Raw genomic sequence first — 22,184 nt, 5'->3', positions numbered from 1 at the left:
AGGGCGAGTGATGGGAGGAGGGGGTGGAGAGGAGTAAGTGGGGGGTGGGGCTTTGGGGGGGGAGAGATGGCACAGGAGCGGGGCCTCAGGAAGATGTGGTGCAGGGGCGGGGCCTCGGGAAAGGCCAGTGTGAGGGTGGGGCTCGGCATGGCATGGCGGGTGGGACCATGGTTTGGGCACCTGTGGTACCTCCACTTTTAGGGTGCTTAGAATATCATAGACTATCCGGGTTGGAAGGGACCTCAGGAGGTCATCTAGTCCAACCCCCTGCTCAAAGCAGGACCGATCCCCGACTAAACCATCCCAGCCAGGGCTTTGTCAAGCCTGACCTTAAAAATATCTAAGGAAGGAGATTCCACCACCTCCCTAGGTAACGCATTCCAGTGTTTCACCACCCTCCTAGTGAAAAAGTTTTTCCTAATATCCAACCTAAACCTCCCCCACTGCAACTTGAGACCATTACTCCTTGTCCTGTCATCGGCTACCACTGCCATCAGCTACCACTGCTTCTGCCGCTCCTGTATCGTCCACTTGGCCAATGCTGGTCTCGGGGTCGTGCAGTGCCGTAGATGTAGAAGGCACTCCCTCACACTCCAAACAGGACGGTGCTTGCCTCAGGGGCAGAGTTAGCTGTGCCAGGTCGAAGAGGAGGGCTTAGGTTTCAGCTGCACTTTACTCTTATGCCCATGCCTAGATGACTTCGGTACCAGTGACCATCCCCTCTTGGTGGTCTGCTTACAGGTCTTATACCTCTTCTTAAGCACTAAGGAGGGTGAGCAGTGTCGGGACTCAGGCCACATAGGATGCACTCGGTACTGAGCCTGATCGACCAGATTCTGACAGAGGTCTCATGGCTGCCTCCATGTGCAAAAACTGTAACCTGGCTTCTCCGTCTTTCCCTGTCTGAGGCTTAAAGTCTTCACAGATCTGGCAGTGATCCTGAATATGAGCTTCCCCTAAACTCTTCAAGCAGCTTGAGTGTGGGTTGCTTATGAGCATTGGCTTAATGGAAGATACAGGAGAAGCAGAAGCACCCTAAAAGTGGGGGGGGCACATGTGCCCAAACCATGGTCCCATGCACCATGCCACCCCAAGCCCCTGTGCCCGCCCCTTCTCCCTGAGCCCCCACCCTCACACTGGCCTTTTCCCTAAGGCCCCGCCCCTGCACCACCTCTTTCCCCCCAAGACCCCACCCCCCTTGCTCCTCTCTGCCCTCTCCTCCCATCGCTCACCCTTACAGCCAGTGAAAAATGGGGGACGACGACATGACATTGTGTCCCCCGCCCCCACCATTCTGGTACCTCCTGGCAAGAGACTTCAGGGCTTGAAGCCCAGTGACCAAGTTATCCCTCAGTACCGAGTAACAGAAAAACACTCCAATTGGGACCAAAAAAGAAAAACTTATGCTATCTACACTATTAACTAAGAGCTATCACTATAAATCTAGAAACTATCTAAATTAATTTATAATGAACACACTGAGAGCACTTGCTAAGGCAAGGCAAGCCAAGCGATTCCAACGACCGACATGGATGGCAAGAAGGAAGTGAGCGCGCTCTGGGGCAGCTTGGCCCTTTATGCCAGCGTGCAGTGGTGCGCAGCAGCAGGCAGTGCTTGAGCCACACCAGAGGGTACCAGTGGGGGAAAAAATGTCCAATGTGTGCACGTTGGGTGTACAACAAGAGCGGAATGAATGTGTGCAATCCCTCGGAGAACAGAAAGTTCTTTGTGGCCATTCTCACTGGAAGGCATTTTAGCATGTATACAAATATAAGCTATTTTCTGGAAAGGTATTGTAAAACAGCTGTGGCTACCTGCAACATCATTGCTATCACTTTGCAGCACAATTTAGCTACTCTGAATTTTGTGGCGAGAATAGGGTTAAAACACACATCCTTCCACTCCAGAAACACAGATCTCTAGGACATGATCTAAAAAGGTAATCTCTTTTATCCGTTTGCCGTACATGCCCTATAACACAACTGAATAGTTTGGGTCCCACCCCATACAGGACAGTGGTACACAGTGGCAAATTCATTACAAGATGGAAGTTTCAGACTAATAATTACAGATTTCTCCCACCCCCCAATCATTGTGAAATAATGTCATGGAAAAAGACTTAAGCACTTAAAGACTTAAGTGGGCCTAATAGTTTCTATATGACATCTAGTGATTAGAGCACAGGTCTGGGAGTCAGTATTCATTGATACAATTTGCTGGCTCCAACCTTGACTTACTATGTGACAATGGGCAAGACACTTTCTATTACTAACTGTAAGCATGCAAGCAGGAAGAGCTGTTGTAAGACATATTTTGGATCATTTCTGCAGAATCCTAAAGTCTTCTTTTATTTATGATGAACTTAACCACACTCCGTCTCCATGCATGAAATGAATGTATCTCTCCTACCTGAATGCTACTGGATTTAGTGTGTGTGAAGTACTTTGCACTTATCAAAATTCTAAAACCAAAACTTTTGGCTGAGAGCAGTAGAAATTCTAAACCTTTTCATGGCAGGCTCAGGGCTCTTACTTCAGTAAGTGTCTTGGAATTGCTTTATGACTCGGATGAAACCCTTTGGCAGCCAAGATTTCTCACTTTCCCATGACTCACAAAGGCATTAGATGTGTCCATATGCAAAATGACCACAGAGCAGCACAGTTAAAGCCAAAATAAACACATCCTGACCCCACTGACATCAGTGGAGCCAGGTTTTCACCCTTTTCGTGTCCCCACATATGATTTCCAATAATTTTAATTGAAGAGAGTGCATCAACAAATGTACATTTTGTAACTCTGCAGATTAATTACTAAGTGAGTCTGTGAAAATGGTAATGTAAATAGACCCTCCCCTTTAAATGTAGTAATATTTTCTGTTGCATTATATGCTCCAGTCCTACAATCAGGCCCACGACAAGTCCCACTGAAGTTAGTGGGACTCCCCGCAGATGCAGGGATCTTCCCACATGGGCCATGATGTGGAATGGTGTTGCATTTGCAAGTGCCATGCCACCAGTAGTTTAAAATGAGTGTACTGTGATAAGGGCCTGATCCTGCTCTCACTGAAGTTAACAGTAATTGTACCATTGACTTTTTTTTGTTTTTTGTAACCACAGGGTGAGAGACTTTTTTAAAAAGAGGAAAGCTACGATTTGGAGCATAAGATTACAGTTGGTAGTAACACTGCATATATACAGCCACCCTCCCAATTTAAGCTCTGGTGCTTAGCAAATTTGACCTACAAAGTGAGTCATTCCTTCCTCTCCCCGCACTCCCCCAAAATTTATATCTAGTCTGTCTTTCTTCCAAGCACATTGTCTTTGTCAGTGTTCGACACCACTGTGCTGAAAGCCTTCAGACCCTCTGGATGGCTGACATTTGTCTAATTCCTCAACAGGTTATATGCATTGGAAAGCAAACTAAACTACAATGACAAACCGAAACAATATACAAAGCAGTGATATTTTTAATAAAGTGTTTCATATCCATAATATTGAACATGTTAGCCATCCATCAAATTTTCTTGGTTAACAGTTTTTTCTCTCATTGCTATAAGAAGCCCTCTTTCATAGAAAGATCACAATGAACAACTTTAAGAGGCTCACTGATGAATGGCAAAAGCATGTTAGAGAAAACAAAAGAATTCCATAAAACCATTTGTAAGTCAAAGGCAAATCATTGTGACAACACTCATGTGAATCTGAAATTACAATGACAATACAAAACAACACAGTATTAAAACAATCAAATTAATAAACCCAGAGGGGGGAAAAAATCTAGCAAACAGGCCTCTTAGTTTAAGAAAAAGAGCCCTAAAATTTTCTGAAATAATATCAGGTTCATTTTACATCACAAAGATTTTACATTTGAGGTATCTGCACTCAAAGCACCAAGTAAGTTGCAGTATTGTGGCACAGTTGTTATGCTTAGCTAGCCCGGCCGAAAATCATTCCTGAAACCTACAGCTATGAATCTGGGGGCAATAGGGGTGGGTGGGTTTGGTTTTCATTATTTCATATCACTAACTAGAAAGTCCATATGTCTTCACAGTTCTTCACAATCTGCACGACTCATTCTCTTCACAAGTTCACTGAACAAAAAGGTCTACTTTATAGTGCATTTTGTGTACTTAAAGAGTAATACAAAAATGTAAGGAGCAATTTGAAGCTTCAGATGATACTACATATTGTGTTTAAAATACAATACACAGAGTTTATTTAAAAACCTATACAAAAGTAATCAGAAGCAGTTAGTTGTATTTCACTGTTTTATTGTAGTTTCCATGTGTTTTAGGCTAAAAGTTAGAAAGCATTTGAAAGAAGTTGGCACACTATTTGCTCTATTTCTAATCATACATATGTGGGTAAAGGGGCAATTATGTTCTAATAAAACTCTTTTGCTATTTAAATGCATAGGTATAAGAAAGAATTAAACAGCTGCTGCTATAAATTTTGTCCTGGTGTTGTAAAGATGTCAAAAGTGTATAAAAAAAGTAGAAAAATACACTTCAGATTAAACAGGGCTGAATAGATCACTATTGACTCATTCTTTAAAAACAGGCATATATTGTGGCACTATGAACATTTAAAATCCTAATATTTATGAAGACATTTTCAACAGGTTATGCTAGTCACCCCAAGTCTCATCATACTCCCACTGAAGTTAATGGCAAAATTCTCATGGACTTCAATGGGAACTGAGTCAGGCCCCAGCTGTTTATGAAAATATTTCCGGTAGCGTATGTTTTATGGCAACATGTTTGTGATAATACTTTAAAATGTATCATTTACATGTTTTGATTCAGTAACTTGAAAAACACAATCATGGCACTTATGACTCCAGTTGTAAAAATACTGGGTAGATTTGATATGGAAGTAGTAACTGAACAAAATGGATTCATGGATTCAGGTCAAAAGAAAATCTATGTAAAAAAGTCTTCAGTTAAACTCATTACTCAAATTAATGCAACGTAAGTAGTTATAAAACAAGTTAGTAAAGTTCAAATTTAGCTGAATACTTCTGACATGAAATGCTATGCGTAAGAAGGATCATAAACCAATAGCTTAGAAATGGTCAGAGAGAAAGAGCCAGGTATCAAAATAACCTTTGCATCACCATATTTGTATCTATTACATTTTCATACATTCATTTGGCTTCTAAACAGTTCAAACATTTAGCCGAAAGTGCTGACAACACGGGCCATAATAGATCAATAGAAGGGCAATATTTGGGTTGTAAAAAGTTACTTTGAAAAAACCAAGATATTACAGAACTGAGGAAATACAGAATGATTGCTTCTAACAGCTCAGTTATGAAAGTATATACCTAAGTTAATTACTGTTTTTAACAAGACACATTATAAAATGATAGACTGAAATATGGTAAATAAAATCAGTGAAAAATCTAGATAGTTTTGAAATTGTTATTAGAAAAATATTCTAATTATAAAAATAATTTGAATGTCAGCACAGAACAATCCGTGCATTTATTTTTTCTTACAGGAAGTCTCAAATTTAGATTTTTGAAAGGAGATTTGTTAAAAACATATAATTTCTCAATATATTATCAACAGTGTATATATAATTTAATACAGAATTAGACACATGCAACATAAAACAGTAAATTAAAAGTGGTTGATTTCTGTAAATATCGTTACAGAAGATCACAATTTCAGGCATTGTATAGCTGGCTATAGAGAAACACACACACACACAAAACAGCACATTGGTAACCTACTAGAAGTCAATATTGTTTTCTTTCCACTCACTTATGCCATCAATACATAAGACATATGTAAAACTTTATTCGGCTATTTGTACATCAGTGATGTTATGGAAAGGCCTTCCAATTACATTTGCTTGATCGTAATCCAGATAGGATTTGGCTTCTTTTTCCATAAAAAAAGGTGAACTCAATTATTAAAAGAACCAAATCCTGGATCACTGCACAAAACCTAAATGAGACTTGCACAGGTGACGTATGTGGCTTGGAGTGATAGAATCCTCCCCCTCACCTTAGCAGTGGGGCAAGAGAAATGCTAATTCCAAAATGTTGGAGTCTTACTGTAGCCCTATCAAAGGAGCTATGATGATCATAATTTGAGGAGAAAATTTAGAGGGGCCGAATGAAAGGATTAAAATTCTCCTTTATTAGACCATCTCAAAAATGAAAAATTACATACATCATCAGAAATGTATTGATTCTTGACACAAAAACAGATTTTTCACTTTTTAAAAGAATTAAGACATAACTGAAGGTAAAGGCATGAACCTATGGAGTTTATCAATAATTGCAGCAGTAGTTTGCAAGGAGTCTTGTCAGAGAATGCACTTTGGAATGTGTATATACACAAACACATATACACACACACACACACACAAAACCAATATACTAATTGAATACAAATACACTATTTTTAAAAAGCTACAGTAAATTAATCTTGATTAAGAGCCAAATTACAGGTCTACCTTGTTGATCTGTAGGTGAAGATCAGGCAACTTTGGTTTTGATTGTGTAGCCTAATACCTTAAACTGAAATGCAGATATTACACGTTTTAAAAAAAGACCTTCACCTCATCCAACCTTATCTCCTTAGGGCTAGTCTTCACATACAGCGCTGCAGTGGATCACTTTAGTGAAGATGCTCCCACACCAATGGGAGAGCTTCTCCCATCAGCGTAGTTAATCTACCTCCCAGAGAGGCAGTAACTATGTTGACGGGAGAAGCTCTCCTGCCGACATAGTTGTCTACACAGGGGTTTAGGTGGGTATAACTACGTCACTCAGGAGGCATGGATTTTTCACACCTTGAGCAACATAGTTAGGTGTGTAGTGTATACCTGGCCTTACATAAAAACCAACACAAGAGAATTACCAGCTGCATGCCACAGACCACATTCCATTTTACAAGAAATAAGATAATTTAGTTTATAATCTTCGTTCCCAGTAAGGATGCTATAAAGAAAAAAATCTTAAGCTTAAAAATTCATTTACACACATAGTAAATACATTGCTGTTTTACACCGTTGATATCAGTTATTTCTCTAAGAATTTGCTTGTAGTTTGTTTCGCTTGGGAAAGCTATGGAGGTACTCACTGCTCTACTATAATATAATGCATGTTTTTTTATCCTTGAAAGGGTTTTCAGAAGCAGGTATGCCCATTAGTAAAGGATCTTTCCTGGCATGTTCTTCACAATAGCACCTGAGATCTGCTGATGCTTTTGACACCTGGCAAAAAAAAAAAAAAAAAAAAGACACACAAAATGGTAAATATTCCCAAATCATTTGCAATAGGATGGAATGGGCTGTGGGATGCATCCATAGCTACAGTGAATTAGTTCTGCATATGGAAGAACAGAGTTTGAGAAATCCATAAAATCTTCAGGTCCAGAGCTAAGGCCACCAAGCATAATGCAAAGGTTTCTGGGCTTTGCTTTTTGGACTGGCCTTGGTGAGGTTGGTAGAATGGGAAAAAAGTAAGCAAAAACAAGGATAACCCAGGATGTGGTGTCTTTAAAGGTACTTTGGGGTTAGTTTGGGAAGATAGGCATGAGTAACTTTACATTTTTCTGAGATTTGAACAGCAGGTTCAGAACAATAGAGCAGACTTCTAGTAAGAAGATTTTATATCTTTAGACATTGTTAATAATCACTGAAGTGTCATCAGCTAACTTACAGTTTCTAGGAAATTGATTCAGTCATTTCCTTGCAAGACATTGCATGTTCCTAATCTCTAGCTGACTGTAAGAAAAGCACCTATGTCAGTTGAATTAACCAGTCTGCTGACCTTTGGACTGTTGGTATTAATAAAAGTATTAATAAAATGGAGAATGAAGGTAAGGAATGGTATGGTTAGAACAACAAAAAGCCAAATCTTAGTAGGTGAGATTTTAGCTTAATCAAATTCCTTAACCACTGGGTGGGACAGGGAGAAAAAGGGAGGAGTTTGGGCTCCTTGTCCATCATAATTTAGCTGCACCTTGTCTCAACTCTCCTCCTCTTTCAAGAGGGCTATAAACCCTTGACCTACCTGCAAAGATATATGAAGTAAAATTTAAACATCCAAAACCAACATGGTAAATTGGAAAAAACTGCTTTACATCACATCTCATCTTCCACTCGCTATGTATTATAGATTTAGATTATAAACGCACAGTAGTCTTCTCACATATCCATAAAGTACCTTTTATACTGTTGGTACAATTTCTTCTATAGCAACAATATGGAAATCTGTAAAATTCAGTACCACAGGTATGAGTGAAACGACTACATTCAAAGATAACCCCTGTGATGTGTAATGCATAATACAAAAAACTCTACATATATATTGTGAGTTTACTAAAATATATCTGCCATAATTCACATGGTTCATACAAAAAGAGAGAAAGACCAGTAAGAATTTTTCTCACCTTTATTCTTTCGATAGAAGCTTCTATTCTTAACTGCTGTACAGTTCTTCGTGCCTGAGCTATATTGTTTGTTGTGCTAGTTGTTTTGCTAGTCATTTTCAATGAAACCGCTCAAACTCTGTTAAGAAAAACAATTGGTTATTTTTCTAAAAAATTGCCTGCATAGAGGCAATGTCATAGGCTGAAAAAGGATTTTTAGTTCTTTTATGTGAAATGTCAACAGATCAGATATTGTAGAGATAAAATACTAGCAAGAAAAAAAGCGCATAACACTGTTTAAACTTTTATGTATCTTTTTTCTCCCTAATTCCAAGCCCAATAATATGAATACAGCCTCCACTAATAGTTTCGCCACTTGTACTTTCCCTCCCAGCAGCTTTTTATTAATCTACTTATTCTTTTAAAGTTGAAGACAGTCATAAAAGTATTCCTATGCTCATTTTAAAAACAGAGATCTCTGCACAGAAGGTTAGAGAAAGTTGCATACTGAGCCAGATGCTAGCTTTAGAGCCACATATACCTCTCCAAAGCTAGGGTATTATTACTGATTATCAGGGGATGAATTTGCCCCCTAGCACAACCCCGAGCAAGGGGAAGTTGTGGAATCTAGACTGTGCCAGGAGACACAGTGTCTGAGATAGATGCCATTTCTCTCCTGCTGGCCTCTGGAGGAGTATTTTACAAGAGTCCTTACATGGCACAGCATCCTTTCCCCAGGCACATCTGCGGGTCAGCAGAGAAGGAAAGGGGCAGAGACATGGCCCACTTGCTCATTAGCAGAGAGAATGTCATGTGTGCACCTCCTGCTCTCCCCCACCACCACTTTGCCACACACCCGGATAAGGTTATGTTTGGATTTTGTAGTGACTTAAGGACAATCTTCCAGCTTCTCACAGGAATCAGACATAACAGCTGCCAAAGTCTAGAGAAATACTCCCACTCCACAACCAAACCCCCCCTCCCAACACACACACCCTGCATGGCTGGTTCAAAATGTGTTTCTGGTAAAAAGAGTGAGCAACTTTGATATTGATCATACTTTTCTTCTCAGGATGAGAATTCAAAGCAGCACTCACGCCACACAGTTTTAACAGTGCTGCACTTGGACACTACCCATTGTGTTCAGTTGATCTCAGCAGCACATGCCTGAAATTTGATCAAAGCTTTTGGACGTTGACTCTATAGTGTGTAAAGTTAGCCTCTGTGAAGGCATGTGAGTGATCAGAGTGCAGGTTTTGATCACAGGCAGTTCAAGCCGGTGACTAAACCACTGCCAGTAAATCAGAGCATCTCACTGAGTCATGCACAGAAACACCAGATTTGCTCTCAGAATCACAGACAACCAAATCCTAAGAAGTAGCTAATGAGAACCCTGTGTAAAGCCACACTGTGACAAGCATGAGAGCAAAGCTGTCACTCTGCCAGATCCAACTCAATGATAATGAAGGAGAAAAAAAGAAAGAAAACTGCTGTCTAAATCAAAATTGCAGCAAAAGTAAATAATTAAGCATAATTGTTTGCTCAGACTGGTGTTTTCATCTGGCAGGCATAATGTTGGTCTCGTTACAACAAAGACTCTTAAAAGATTCCACGATCATGGCCACAGACGTGTATTTCATAATGGCTGTCTGCTGAGGATACATTACTCTGCCAACTTCTACACCATGCACACCTCAATATCTATCAAATCACAGGGTGGCCTCTGTAAGTTGTGTAATAAGCAAGTTCTAAAGACATAATGTGATCAAGCCACTTTCAGTTTGTTACAGATGCATGGAGGACTACAGGATTGCAGAGGACTTCACTGCTCAACTATTGTTTCTGCCCCCCCCCCCATAAGTCCTACTGAAGCATAATCTTTGCAAAGTCTTCTTTCTAAAAGACCTCTGTGCCTTTGATTTACCATCATTTCCTTATTACAATAATACTGTAACCAAGGTGCAAAACCTGGCATGCTAGCAAGAGATGGATCTTTGTTTCCTGACCCTCATCAGAGGCTAGGGTCATAGTCACAAACCGTTATATCCAATCACAGCTAGCTGCTGTTACATTTAGACTTTTATTTTATTTTATTTTTTTATTTTTTTAAGGCAAATGCAAATAAAGCATATCATCAGTCCAGACCAACCACAAAACAATGCGGCCAATTAAACGACACATGAATAGAAACATATAGGATGCATAAGGGTACTCTTAAAAAGATCAAGAAAGATGGGTCCAAGGAATTTGCCTACTTCATGATGGATTTAATCACTACTGAGGCTGAAGTTTAATTTTTTGAGCAGAAAATGTTGAACCTAAAGATAGAAAGGGCTATACCGGAACTCATAGTGAAGACAGACAATCCTGGCCCTTACGTTCAAAAAATTATCCTCGATGAGCAACTGCAGCCCCCGTTGAAAATTTTGGCCTAGGGTGACTTGCCCAAAGCCTCAAAGCGAATTATGGAAAGAGCTGGGGAAAAGATCCCCTTGGCCTAATTCTCTGGGTGCTGAACATAGTTCCTCTGCACTTCAGTTGGAGCTAGCTTGTGCAGCACTCCCAAAAAGTAAGGCCACATGAGCCCTGACACCTAGTTCTCTGCTCTAACCACTAGACCATGCCGCTCTCATGTGACTCTCCACCTAGTAAGTGTCCTACATAAGAGCTAAGTATAATTATTATTTATTTTTAGGGCAGTAACATTCGTGCCATTTGTCCTATGTAATCTAAGTTGTTTCTCATCTCTGCAGAAAGTACAGCCTACACTTCAGAAACAAGCATTATTTCTGCTGAAACAAGCACTGATCAGAGAGCAGCATGAGGATAGAAGGGGCAGCTTGAGCAGTTTGCAGCATCAAATTTGAAATAATATTCAAATTCCACTAATTCCTTATGCAGCAGCAAAGAGATTAAACTAGTAAACTTTACCCTCCTCAAATACTTCTAGAAAACAGAAAAACAAATACAGTAAAACCTGCCAAGAGTGACCACTCATGGGAGCAAGCAAATGTGGTCGCTTGTAAGAGTGGTCTCTCTCCAAAGGTTTGCACATGAGAGAGTGGTGGTGTTCCATGGCCGCTGCAAGTAGTCACTCGTGCGCCGGGGGTGGGGGGGCGGGGGTGTCTCTTTAGCAGGTTTTATACTGTAGGTCAGCCTCCTGGCCTAGCAGTAGCTCTTTGCTATGTGACTGCTGGAGGAGACAAGTGTTGGCTTTCTGTCACACTGTGAAGATATCTGCTTGATCACAAGTGGCATTAAATAAGCTCCTTTGTTTAGTCCCTCACATGGCAGGGATGACAAGTAAAAAAGCCAGAATTAAGAGAGGCGCAGGTTTAGCTCTGGATTTTATAGCCGAATGGTATTACTTCTGCCTAGCGAAGACCTTAGCCTGCGGGTTATTGCAGATGGCAGTTTGGAGGGGGTTGGACAGGGAAACATAAGGTAGAGGAGCATAGTTAATAGAACAAAATCAACAAAAAGGTATTTGTTTCAGCAGTGCTACTGCAATATTTTGAATATGCCTTTATGGTGCTTCTATATCTAGATAAGCAAAAAAATCTGGTTAGGACAAAGCCACTTTGCCAGGTTGCAATTTAAACTATGTCAAACTTCTATGAAAATACTGGCACGTCTCTAATAGGATTTGTATACAAACTCAGCAGTGAGTCTTATTCTCCACAAAAAGAACAGGAGTACTTGTGGCACCTTAGAGACGAAGTGAATAATCAACTACTGCTGTGCTGTGTTTAAATTCACTTATGCTACATGGACTCAACTCAAACATATAAAAAAAAATCACCTCTCGAAGACCCTGAATATAGTGTTTCAGAGGAAGTTTCATATTTCTCACCTTTGTCCAGCTATCCACACCACTCCATTTTTTCCTCTCTTGATTCTTGCACGTGTCTAGCCAAACAAGCATGGCATTATTTTGTCCTAACAAAAAGCATCCCCCCCCCCCCTCTGTTTTCCCCACATACTGTAGTTTTCAGCCTGTTCAGCAGCACCTTGCTTTTTTTAAAAGCCCTCTTTGCACAGAATAGTATAGAGCATTCTCTCCCTCTCTGAATTTGAACCGTATTCCAATACTTTTCTAGATTTGATCAAACAGTTCTGCATTGCAAAGGAGCTAAGACATATCAAGAATTAGATACATTAACAATAGCTGTGATATGTGCAGAAAGTATACGAAGTTACAGTATTTCAAAACTCTCCCTGCTAGCTTCTTGCCAAATATGAACTCAAGACTCCTTACAGTGAAAGCTGGACAAGCAACAGGCTCAGATCCTGTCCCAGCACAAACAGTCTCCTCCCAACTCCCTTGGCCTCTTCATTAATGTCACTGCTCTCCCCAGACAGAGACATGAATAATTATCCGGTATTTTCTATTAACTGTGAATTCCATATAATCAGAACTAAAGACCATCTATAGTGGCATTAAGAAAAGGAGTACTTGTGGCACCTTAGAGACTAACCAATTTATTTGAGCATGAGCTTTCGTGAGCTACAGCTCACTGCATCCAATGAAGTGAGCTGTAGCTCACGAAAGCTTATGCTCAAATAAATTGGTTCATCTCTAAGGTGCCACAAGTACTCCTTTTCTTTTTGCGAATACAGACTAACATGGCTGTTACTCTGAAACCTATAGTGGCATTCTAATTTAGCAGATTCTACTATAAAGAATTAGCTGAACATGTATAATAAAGATGTAATTACACTGAGGGGTCCCAGAGACAAAGAAGGAGCAAAGAGTGTGTGTTATGTTCATGCCATGAGTACAAAGAAAATATCAAAAGTAACTAATCTTCATTTACACATATTTTGATAGCTTCTTGTTTAGTAAAATACAATCACGAGTAAAGAAGAAACAAACAAACAATCTATACAAGTGTAAAGAAGGTCTTGTGGCTAAGGCACTGAACTGGAAACCATAAGATCTCTATTCTACTCTGCCATGGACTTCCTGCGTGACTTTTCAGATATTGCCTTCATTTCCCTTAGTAATTATTTGTATTATCATGGCACCCGGGAGCTCCAGGCACGGATCAGGGCCTGACTCTGCAAGGCACTGTTCAAACACAGAACAAAAAGACAGTCGGTCCCCCCGAAAGCACTTACAATGTAAGGCAGTGATGCCCAAACTCTCCCTGTTGCATCCCCAACTCCTTACCAGCAATGGAATCTGCTTCCCCTCCATTACTGCACAATTGGCTCAGAGGAGCTAGGGCTGAAGGCGGAGCTGGAGACAGAACTGTGTCTGGAGGCAGAGATGGGGCTAGAGGCGGAGAGGGAATGAGGGCAGAGATGGGTTGGGGGCAGAGCAGGGGGTGGAGTGGAGCTCTGGCTGGGATCGGAGGTGGTCTGGGGACAGAGTGGGGCTGGGAGTGCTCCCTCTCTGACCCTGTCGGGGCTGGCTTGGGCCCCATCACGCATCCCCCCCTGAACATTCCTCCGCAACACCTTAGGGGGACACACCCCACAGTTTGGGGACCACTGATCTAAGGGTATGTCTGCACTGCAATCAGGAGGCATGACTGCAGCACATGTAGGCATACCCAAGCTAGCTTTGATCAGCCTAGCTCATTAAAAATAGCAGAGTAGCTGCATGGGCATGGGTAGCAGCACATGCTAGCCACCACACTGCAATTATGCCCAGACCCCAGGTATGTGCTCTGTCAGCTAGCCAATGCTGCAGCAGCTACTCTGCTATCTTTCGTGAGCTCTGTCAATCAAAGCTGTCTTGAGCATGTATACACGTGCTGTCCTGTTTGCGGTCTTAGACATACTCTAAGAAGTATAAAACACAAGACAACAGATGGATGGATACAGACAGACAGGGATTACGAAGAGAAACAGAGACAACATTGGTCAGCATGACAGGCAGTGGCCTCTGCACACCAGCAGTCTAATTGTCATCACTTGGGGAAGGGTTCCCTCTCTGGACTCTCAGCCTCCCCAGAAATCAAACCACGGCTGCTCTTCTCTGGAATGGTGTGTAGTTCTTCTGCCATCTGGACCACCTGCCTACATCTGGTCAGTTCCTTGCACTGGAGCCAGTTCTCTTTATGGCTTGGCACTCAACTCTCCCCTTCAGAATCTCTTCCCTCTCTAGCAGTACCTTTCCTAGGTTCCCTTTCATGGTGACCTAACCAGCTCTCCCAAGTCATCCCTCTCCTCAAGAGCTTCTTGTGTTCTGGGACCTCCTAACTGAGCTCTCACAACCCTTTATTAGGCCCAGGTGTTTCTTAGCTTAACAACTGCTGCCACCCACCTCAGCAACTAACTATTCAAAAGTGGATCTGGATTAGCTCGTTCTCCTTAGTGGAGCCTGTCACAGGTAACTGGAGGCCTGACCCCCATCAGAGAGCCAGCTACCCTGTGACAAGGGGGTTCTGGGTGTGTGCTGGAGAGGACACTTAAGAGCATTAGGATGCATCACATTTAAATATACTTTAGAAAAGTGCATTTTACTACAGCCCACCTGAAGTGCTGTATCACCGATAAGCACTAAGATATCTGTGGGTAACAGCTGTCTTTATAATCAAGCTACTGTCCATTACCAGTTTGACTCAATAATGCCACAAATGCTGGTTGAATCAGGTTCAAGGTTAAGCAGCCTGGTTTCTGACCAGGGCACCTCTTTATAACTTGTCCAGTCCCTCTGTTTTTATGGGCCATGTGAAGTGGCTATCTCATTGCATTCCCACTTGCAGTGTAATGGCATTGCCCTTGCTATCACACTGATGGGTCTGCTTAGTCAGCACTCTCCCAAATGCACATGAATCAGGAGCAGTGCACTTCAGAGGATTGAACAAAGTGGAATCTTACATTATCTGTGTCATACACATCTGGCAGACCACTCTCCCAATTTTGTATTCGGCTTAGATATTTAGAATTTATTTTCTGCACCTTTGGGGGAGTTGTGTATATATATATATAACAGGTGTTGCTTCTTATGCTGCTGGTTTGGAGAAGTTAAGTATAGAATTAGCCACTCAAATGAGGAATGCTCTAACAAATATCGATGATAGATTCCTACTTCCCACAGTTACTTACATTGGAATGGATCCTGCAGAGTACTGAATACCCTCAACTTCCATTGACTCAAAGGAGGTTAAGGATACTTGACATCTCAGAAGATCAGGCTCATTACTGTACAAAAGGGCTTGGAGTTTGCAGGATTCCCTTCTCCCTTGGGATCACTATTTCAATTGACTTTTCAAAACTTGGTCTCCCTATCTCCTCTTGTTAACTTGACAGAAGGATTACATACAGTGACTCACTTGAGTCTCCCATTGGCCACAACTGTCAGCTCTCAGGGCGGGGGCAGCGTACGGAGCCTGCCGTAGGGAGGTAGGGAGCCGGCCGACCCTGCGTCAACCGGAATTTTAATGGACTGGTCAGTGGTGCTGACTGGAGCCACCAGGGTTCTTTCTTAACCAGGCATTCAGAAATGCCGGTTTATAGAGCTTTCCGTTTGGAGGTGCCGGATAACACAGCTTTTACTGTATAATCACAACGATGAATCAGGAGACAATGCAAAGATAATCAAAAGCCTGCTGCCATTCTCACTGAAGTCAGTAGCAGAACTCTCATCGACTTCAATGGGAGTAGAAGTATGCTGCACATAAGCAGAACATAGAAAAGTGAAACAGCTTTATAAGGAATGCTGTCAACCTTCAACAAGCTACACACAATGCAAAAGCTTTTCCAGCTGGAAGAAAGCCAAATGCACAATGTGGAAGGACTCAATTAGAAAATGACAGACAGTGCCTCCTATTGAAAAGCAAGCAGAAGGGACACTAAATAACAGATTTCCAAGTATCATTTAAAACTTATTTTCTGGATCATGCATGTCAAAAAATAAACACATTCATAAATCTCACAGATCTAGATGAATCTGGCCATTTAAATAATAACCTGCTTTCGCAGCACTGCCCCACTTTTCTAGTAACAGTAACACTTTTCTCCTTGTCTTATTTCCATCAGGGACAAGGAGACTAGAGAAGAATGAAACAGAATAAATTTAAACGAAGCTACCACTCTAAACGGCTGACTTTCAGCAAACATGACTGAAGGAGTTCGTCTATAAATCATCATGACAGTTCAAAGATTAGGATAGTCTCTAGTGCAGACACTGCAAGCAGCATTTTCAGAATTGAACTGGCTTTGGGTTGCATACTATCCAATTCACAGAGTATTTCCATCAAGGGTTTCTGTATTTCAGCTTTCCTTAGCAGAGCTGGAGCAAAGATGGTTGCAATTTGGAAAGAAAAGGCATCTCTCACAATTGTATGTTGGGAAGGCAGAGCAGACAGCACACACTGCCAGCCCTTTCAAACACAGATCACTACCAGAAGGAAGTCATCCAAATTCTGTGATTGGAAAAAAACTTATTAACCGATTAGTTGCAGTACAAGTAGCTCCCTCATCTCCAAAGTTTACTGTATCAGTGACCTGAACCTAGACTTTTGTCAAATTTACAACACTCCATTTTACAGAACCTATTCAGCGCTGACTGTCCTCAACACAAAATCTTTCCAAGACAAAAACCCAAATGCTGATAGTGCTTCCTTTGGAACAGTTGGTTTTCAAGGGCTTAAATGTGTTGTTTTTTGTAATACAATAGCCATCTAGAATCCCCAACTGAGATCTAGTCCTATTATGCTCATATCATGCACTGCCCATACACATAGTAACAGACAGTCTGTCCTGAAATTCTGAAGAAGTATCATTTATCTGCAGATGAAAATCTGGTCAAGTAACAATGCATTGTGACCATTTTATCCTGAATACAGAGGTGTGGTCCACAGAAACTACAGCATACAATGCTCCATTTGGGATGGAAAAATACCTGCTGGGTCTTGCTATCTTCCCAGGTGATACTTTCCCACATATGAGGAGTGTGACTACAATTTTTTGCAAATCAGCAGTGCCTATCATGCTCCTGTAAAGTTGTCAATGTGGCCCTCTGGGGATAACAATTTAGATAAATCCGTATATTGCTCAAAGTTCAGAACAAAACTGAGGAAATTAGTACATACTTCCAAAAATAAAGAAAAGTGGTCAAAAGCATTTTCTTCATTAGTATATTTTTGACTCTGCAATAATATGCCTTCTTAGAAACCTGAAAATAGATCCTCATCTTCACCCCAACCCCCAAGCTGATTTTGTCTTTTCATTTGGTAGATATTGATTCTTTCCTCATTTCCAAAAGAGCTGAAAATCAGTGTGATTTCTGGACAGGGTGGGAGGGGAGGAATAGGACGGGATAAAGGAAAAGGTAGGTAGTGCAAAGCACTAATTCCCTAGCCTTTCAAGCTCTGTGGACCTATATTAAACTCCTGATTTAAGTCACACATGAAAAAAAGTCTTTGGTCACAATTGGCAGACAATGCTCAAAAGAGGTGCAGGACTGGAGTAGCTGAGGTGCTACAGGTCAGGACTGAAGTATACTGGCAGAAATGTCTGGCGCAGCTCATACAGCACCTGTAAGTTACAACTCACTCAGTCTGCCCAAGTCCCACATTTGCAGGAACAAAAGTTTATCTTCTTAAATTTAAAGGAAAAATAAGCCCTAGCATTGCTAACTGCTTAATCTGGTATAAGCAGTGTTTAAACTGCTCTGGGAAGAGTGTCTGTTTTGGGGAGTGAGAAGTCTTTGTGTAATTTGGCTGTGTGGAAGACAGTCAAGGGTTCACAGACGGCTGACATATCATGTGTATCAACATTTTGACACACAAAAAATCTAACACAGATACTAATCACCTTCCAGTCTGGTCTACCATCTATACCATATTAAATTAAAATACCAGCACAAACTGGGAGACATTCCTGGTAGTAGTGTACAGTGTGTGCACTGAGGGAAACTGCGTTACCCAACTATTAAAATGCACAGTATGGCAGTGTTAGCAACTTCATTTGCAAAGGACTTGAGGAGAAAATTCTACTGAGATCAATTCATTTGTCTGAACATAGTGACAGTTTGCATATGAAAAATATTCACAAGGCAGATATTTCTTCATTTTTGGCTGGGAAACGGCATGCTATTATTTGAGCAAGACGTCTGGTTTTGGTGGTGGTGGTGAAGTGTTTTCAGGTACACTTTTTATTTTTGGAAAATACATCCTAACTGAAAATTGCTGGGAATTAAAAAGTCAAGAGACTTTCTGTTTTGGTTTATTATGCGGTGAATTAACCATCTGCTGAATCACCAGATTTAAAGGCCTACACAGCAAACAGGCTATTTTTCAAATACAAGATAGAGATAGCCAGCTCAATAAGGGATATTTTTAAGTGACATTGGTCATCCAGGAATGTATTATATAGTCGATCACAAATATGGAAGAAGAGTTTTTAAAATGGGAAGAAATAATTTAACACTGAAAAACAGCTTAGTCTAGTTTAAAATCTTACACTTACTGATGCCTAAGTTAAGACATTTTAGTTCCACACAATCACAAAATAAGCTGTAGTTAGCAGTCTAAAGAACTCATAACAGTTCAGATTTCCTGTTGTGCAACTACAAAAGGGAAACCAGTCCCATGAGAGCACTGGCTGTTTTGTACCAGACATGTGTGAGCAATATGATCTTTAAAGGATTGCGTACCAGAAACTTACTACAATGGCCAAGCCAAAGTTCTTATGACACTATCTCCAGGCAGCACCTGAGCTGACATGTTTACAGCTCTGCCAGTAAAACTACTCAGATGACATAGCTACACCACTGTCCAGTGAACTGAGCCAGGAGACTGGAACATTACTGGTCAGTGATGCGCAACTATTTAAAAAAAAGAGGAGTTGGCTTAAGGAGTTAGAAAGCCACAACTCATGTACAATAACAAACTGCCTGGGTTTTTACAGCAGCATGTTTAAGTTTAAAAACATCATTTAAAAATAAAATGGAATTTTAAAGAAAGAGAGAAAAGACTCCTTTAAGGTCTTACTCAAAAACCCACACATCTCTCTTTCCCTCATATAAAAAGCAATCAGAACTTATACTACACAATCCACTAATACATTCAGGGCCTAAACCTACATTCTTTACTGAGTCAAAGTTCCCAAAGAGTTCAAAGAAGAGTTTTGCCTAAGAACCACAGGATCAAACTTTTATTTATAAATTAAAGCAATTTTTCTTCTATAAATATAAAAGGAATCTTAAACTGTTCACTTCTACTGGTTCTGCAGTTATAAAGAGCGCAACAAGCTTTTATTTTAATTTACACAAGTTAAGTCCTCCTTCACTAGAAATGTTACAAGTAAAATTTGACAGTGAATTTTTATATTAGACGAAGCCCCTGAAACTAGAACTTTATTATGGAAATACTGACAGAACCTTAACCATAGCAGAACAAAAAGGTACAGCTATTCTATCAGTTTTCCTTTTATGTGGGTGGAGAGTTTACATTATTAATTTTTGATGGAAATTTTTGCTATGGGGCTGTGTTCCCCTTCATTAAATAGATTGTTTCATCTTACTGTGAGACAATCAGAGAATGAAAAGAAGCACTAGAGAGATATGACTCAGTTTCTGTGCTGGAAAGTAAGTCTGTTTTCTGCAAGAAGTAGTCAAGTGCAATTTCAAAATAATACTTTAACTGCAGGGAAATCAATTGGTAAGACAATTTTAAAGCCATCAACTCCCATTCAAGATATTCTCTTATGTTAATACTATTAATAAGAGAAATAATACCCATAGAAGATAATAGAATAAAAAGAGACCAACGCTGAAAATTAACTCAGCAAAAAAGTATGATAAGGAATATTAAAGGCCATTTTTCTCTAGGTTTTAGTTTTTATCAGAAAATGTAAAAGTCATATAGTAAGAGAAAGTAGGAAAAGTTTCCTCTGCACATTAACAAAAGAACATATTTATTTGGATAAATTTATTTCACACTTCAGGCAATGTCAATGCATTTGAAAAAGTTCAATTGATATTATTAGTCATACAGGCCAATACCAGGGTAATTATTGCAGAAAATGCATTTTTATGTGCTACTATGTCTGCAAATCAAAAACCCAAGATACACATCAGTCGTGGATGTTTTGAACTGAATGGAATAATTTCTCAACCTGAAAATAATGTCTGTTCCTCTACAATCTTAGATCTCTCAGAGATTGAGGTGTTAAAAATAAATCTCTGGAGCAAACAGATCAATTAAAGAGCAAAGAGTCACCAGAACCAGTTGGTGTACACCCAAGAGTTCTGAAGGAAGTGAAGAATGCGATGGCTGACTGGTTAGCAAAAATATGCATGCACACATAAAATCGGAAACTGTACTGTAAGATTGGATACAGGCTTGGGAGAGTAGTTCAATATTATGACAAGTTAGACAAGGGCATGAGTTATAGAATCATAGAATATTAGGGTTGAAAGAGACCTCAGGAGGTCATCTTGTCCAATCCCCTGCTCAAAGCAGGACCAACACCAACTAAATCATCCCAGCCAAAGCTTTGTCAAGCCGGGCCTAAAAACCTCAAAGGATGGAGATTCCACCACCTCCTGAGGTAACCCATTCCAGTGCTTCACCACCTTCCCAGTGAAATAGTGTTTCCTAATATCCAACCTAGACCTCCCCCACTGCAACTTGAGACCACTGCTCCTTGTTCTGTCATCTGACACCACTGAGAACAGCCGAGCTCCATCTTCTTTGGAACTCCCCTTCAGGTAGTTGAAGTTGCTATCAAATCCACCCTCACTCTTCTCTTCTACAGAGTAAATAACCCCAGTTCCCTCAGCCTCTCCTCATAAGTCACGTGCCCCAGCCCCCTAATCATTTTTGTTGCCCTCTGCTGGACTCTCTCCAATTTGTCCACATCCCTTCTGTAGTGGGGGGACCAAAACTGGACACAATACTCCAGGTGTGGCCTCACCAGTGAAGAATAGAGGGGAATAATCACTTCCCTTGATCTGCTGGCACTGCTCCTACTAATACAGCCCAATATGCCATTGGCCTTCTTGGCAATGAGGGCACACTGCTGACTCATATCCAGTTTCTCGTCCACTGTAATCCCCAGGTCCTTTTCTGCAGAACTGCTGCTTAGCCACTTGGTCCCCAGCCTGTAGCGGTACATGGGATTCTTCCTTCCTAAGTGTAAGACTCTGCACTTGTCCTTGTTGAACCTCATCAAATTTCTTTTGGCCCAATCCTCCAATTTGTCTAGGTCACTCTGGACCCTATCCCTCCCCTCCAGCGTCTCTACCTCTCCCCCCAGTTTAGTGTCATCTGTGAACTTGCTGAGGGTGCAATTAATCCCATCATCCAGATCATTGATAAAGATGTTGAACAAAACCACTCCGCTTGATACCGGCTGTCAACTACACATCGAGCCATTGATCACTAGCCGTTGAGCCCGACAATCTAGCCAGCTTTCTATCCACCTTATAGTCCATTCATCCAATCCATACTTTTTTAACTTGTTGGCAAGAATACTGTGGGAGACCGTATCAGAAGCTTTGCTAAAGTCAAGATATATCACATATCACCAATCCTCTTTGGATTAGCAGTAGACTGGGTGATGAAGCAGGCAACAAAAGGTATCACGGATGCTGTAACCTGGATTAATGGAGATGAGTTAGATAACCTTGACTTTGCTGATGACATTACTTTACTAAGTCTGAAATGGAACAGAATGATTGCCCTTACATCAGAGATAGAACAGGAAGCAGCAAAAATTGGACTGAAAATAAATGTAAAAGAAACCGATTTATGAAGGTAGGACAACAGATGCAAAGGTGTATGTGGATGGAACAGAAATTGAACAGGTAGAAGAGTTCTGCTATCTGGAGAGC

General features: G+C 40.8%; 1 protein-coding gene across 4 annotated transcripts in view; it reads right to left on the bottom strand.

The window, feature by feature from the left end:
- Positions 1–3,448: 3,448 nt before the first annotated feature.
- The window catches only part of GNG12 (G protein subunit gamma 12), a 90,287-nt gene continuing 71,551 nt past the window's right edge, over positions 3,449–22,184 (bottom strand). For all 4 annotated transcript variants that reach the window (XM_048861667.2, XM_075131754.1, XM_048861666.2 and 1 more), the window contains 2 exons: positions 8,411–8,528; positions 3,449–7,229 (listed from right to left, as the gene is read on the bottom strand). In XM_048861667.2, the coding sequence (XP_048717624.1) occupies positions 7,104–7,229; positions 8,411–8,506 (222 nt within the window). In that variant the 5' untranslated portion in view covers positions 8,507–8,528 and the 3' untranslated portion in view covers positions 3,449–7,103. The remainder of the gene's footprint in view (positions 7,230–8,410; positions 8,529–22,184) is intronic.

This window comes from Caretta caretta, chromosome 8, assembly GCF_965140235.1.
Source record: "Caretta caretta isolate rCarCar2 chromosome 8, rCarCar1.hap1, whole genome shotgun sequence".
Lineage (NCBI taxonomy): Eukaryota > Metazoa > Chordata > Testudines > Cheloniidae > Caretta > Caretta caretta.
The sequence above is the reverse complement of the archived record's forward strand: the minus strand, read 5'-3'. Positions and strand labels throughout refer to the sequence as shown.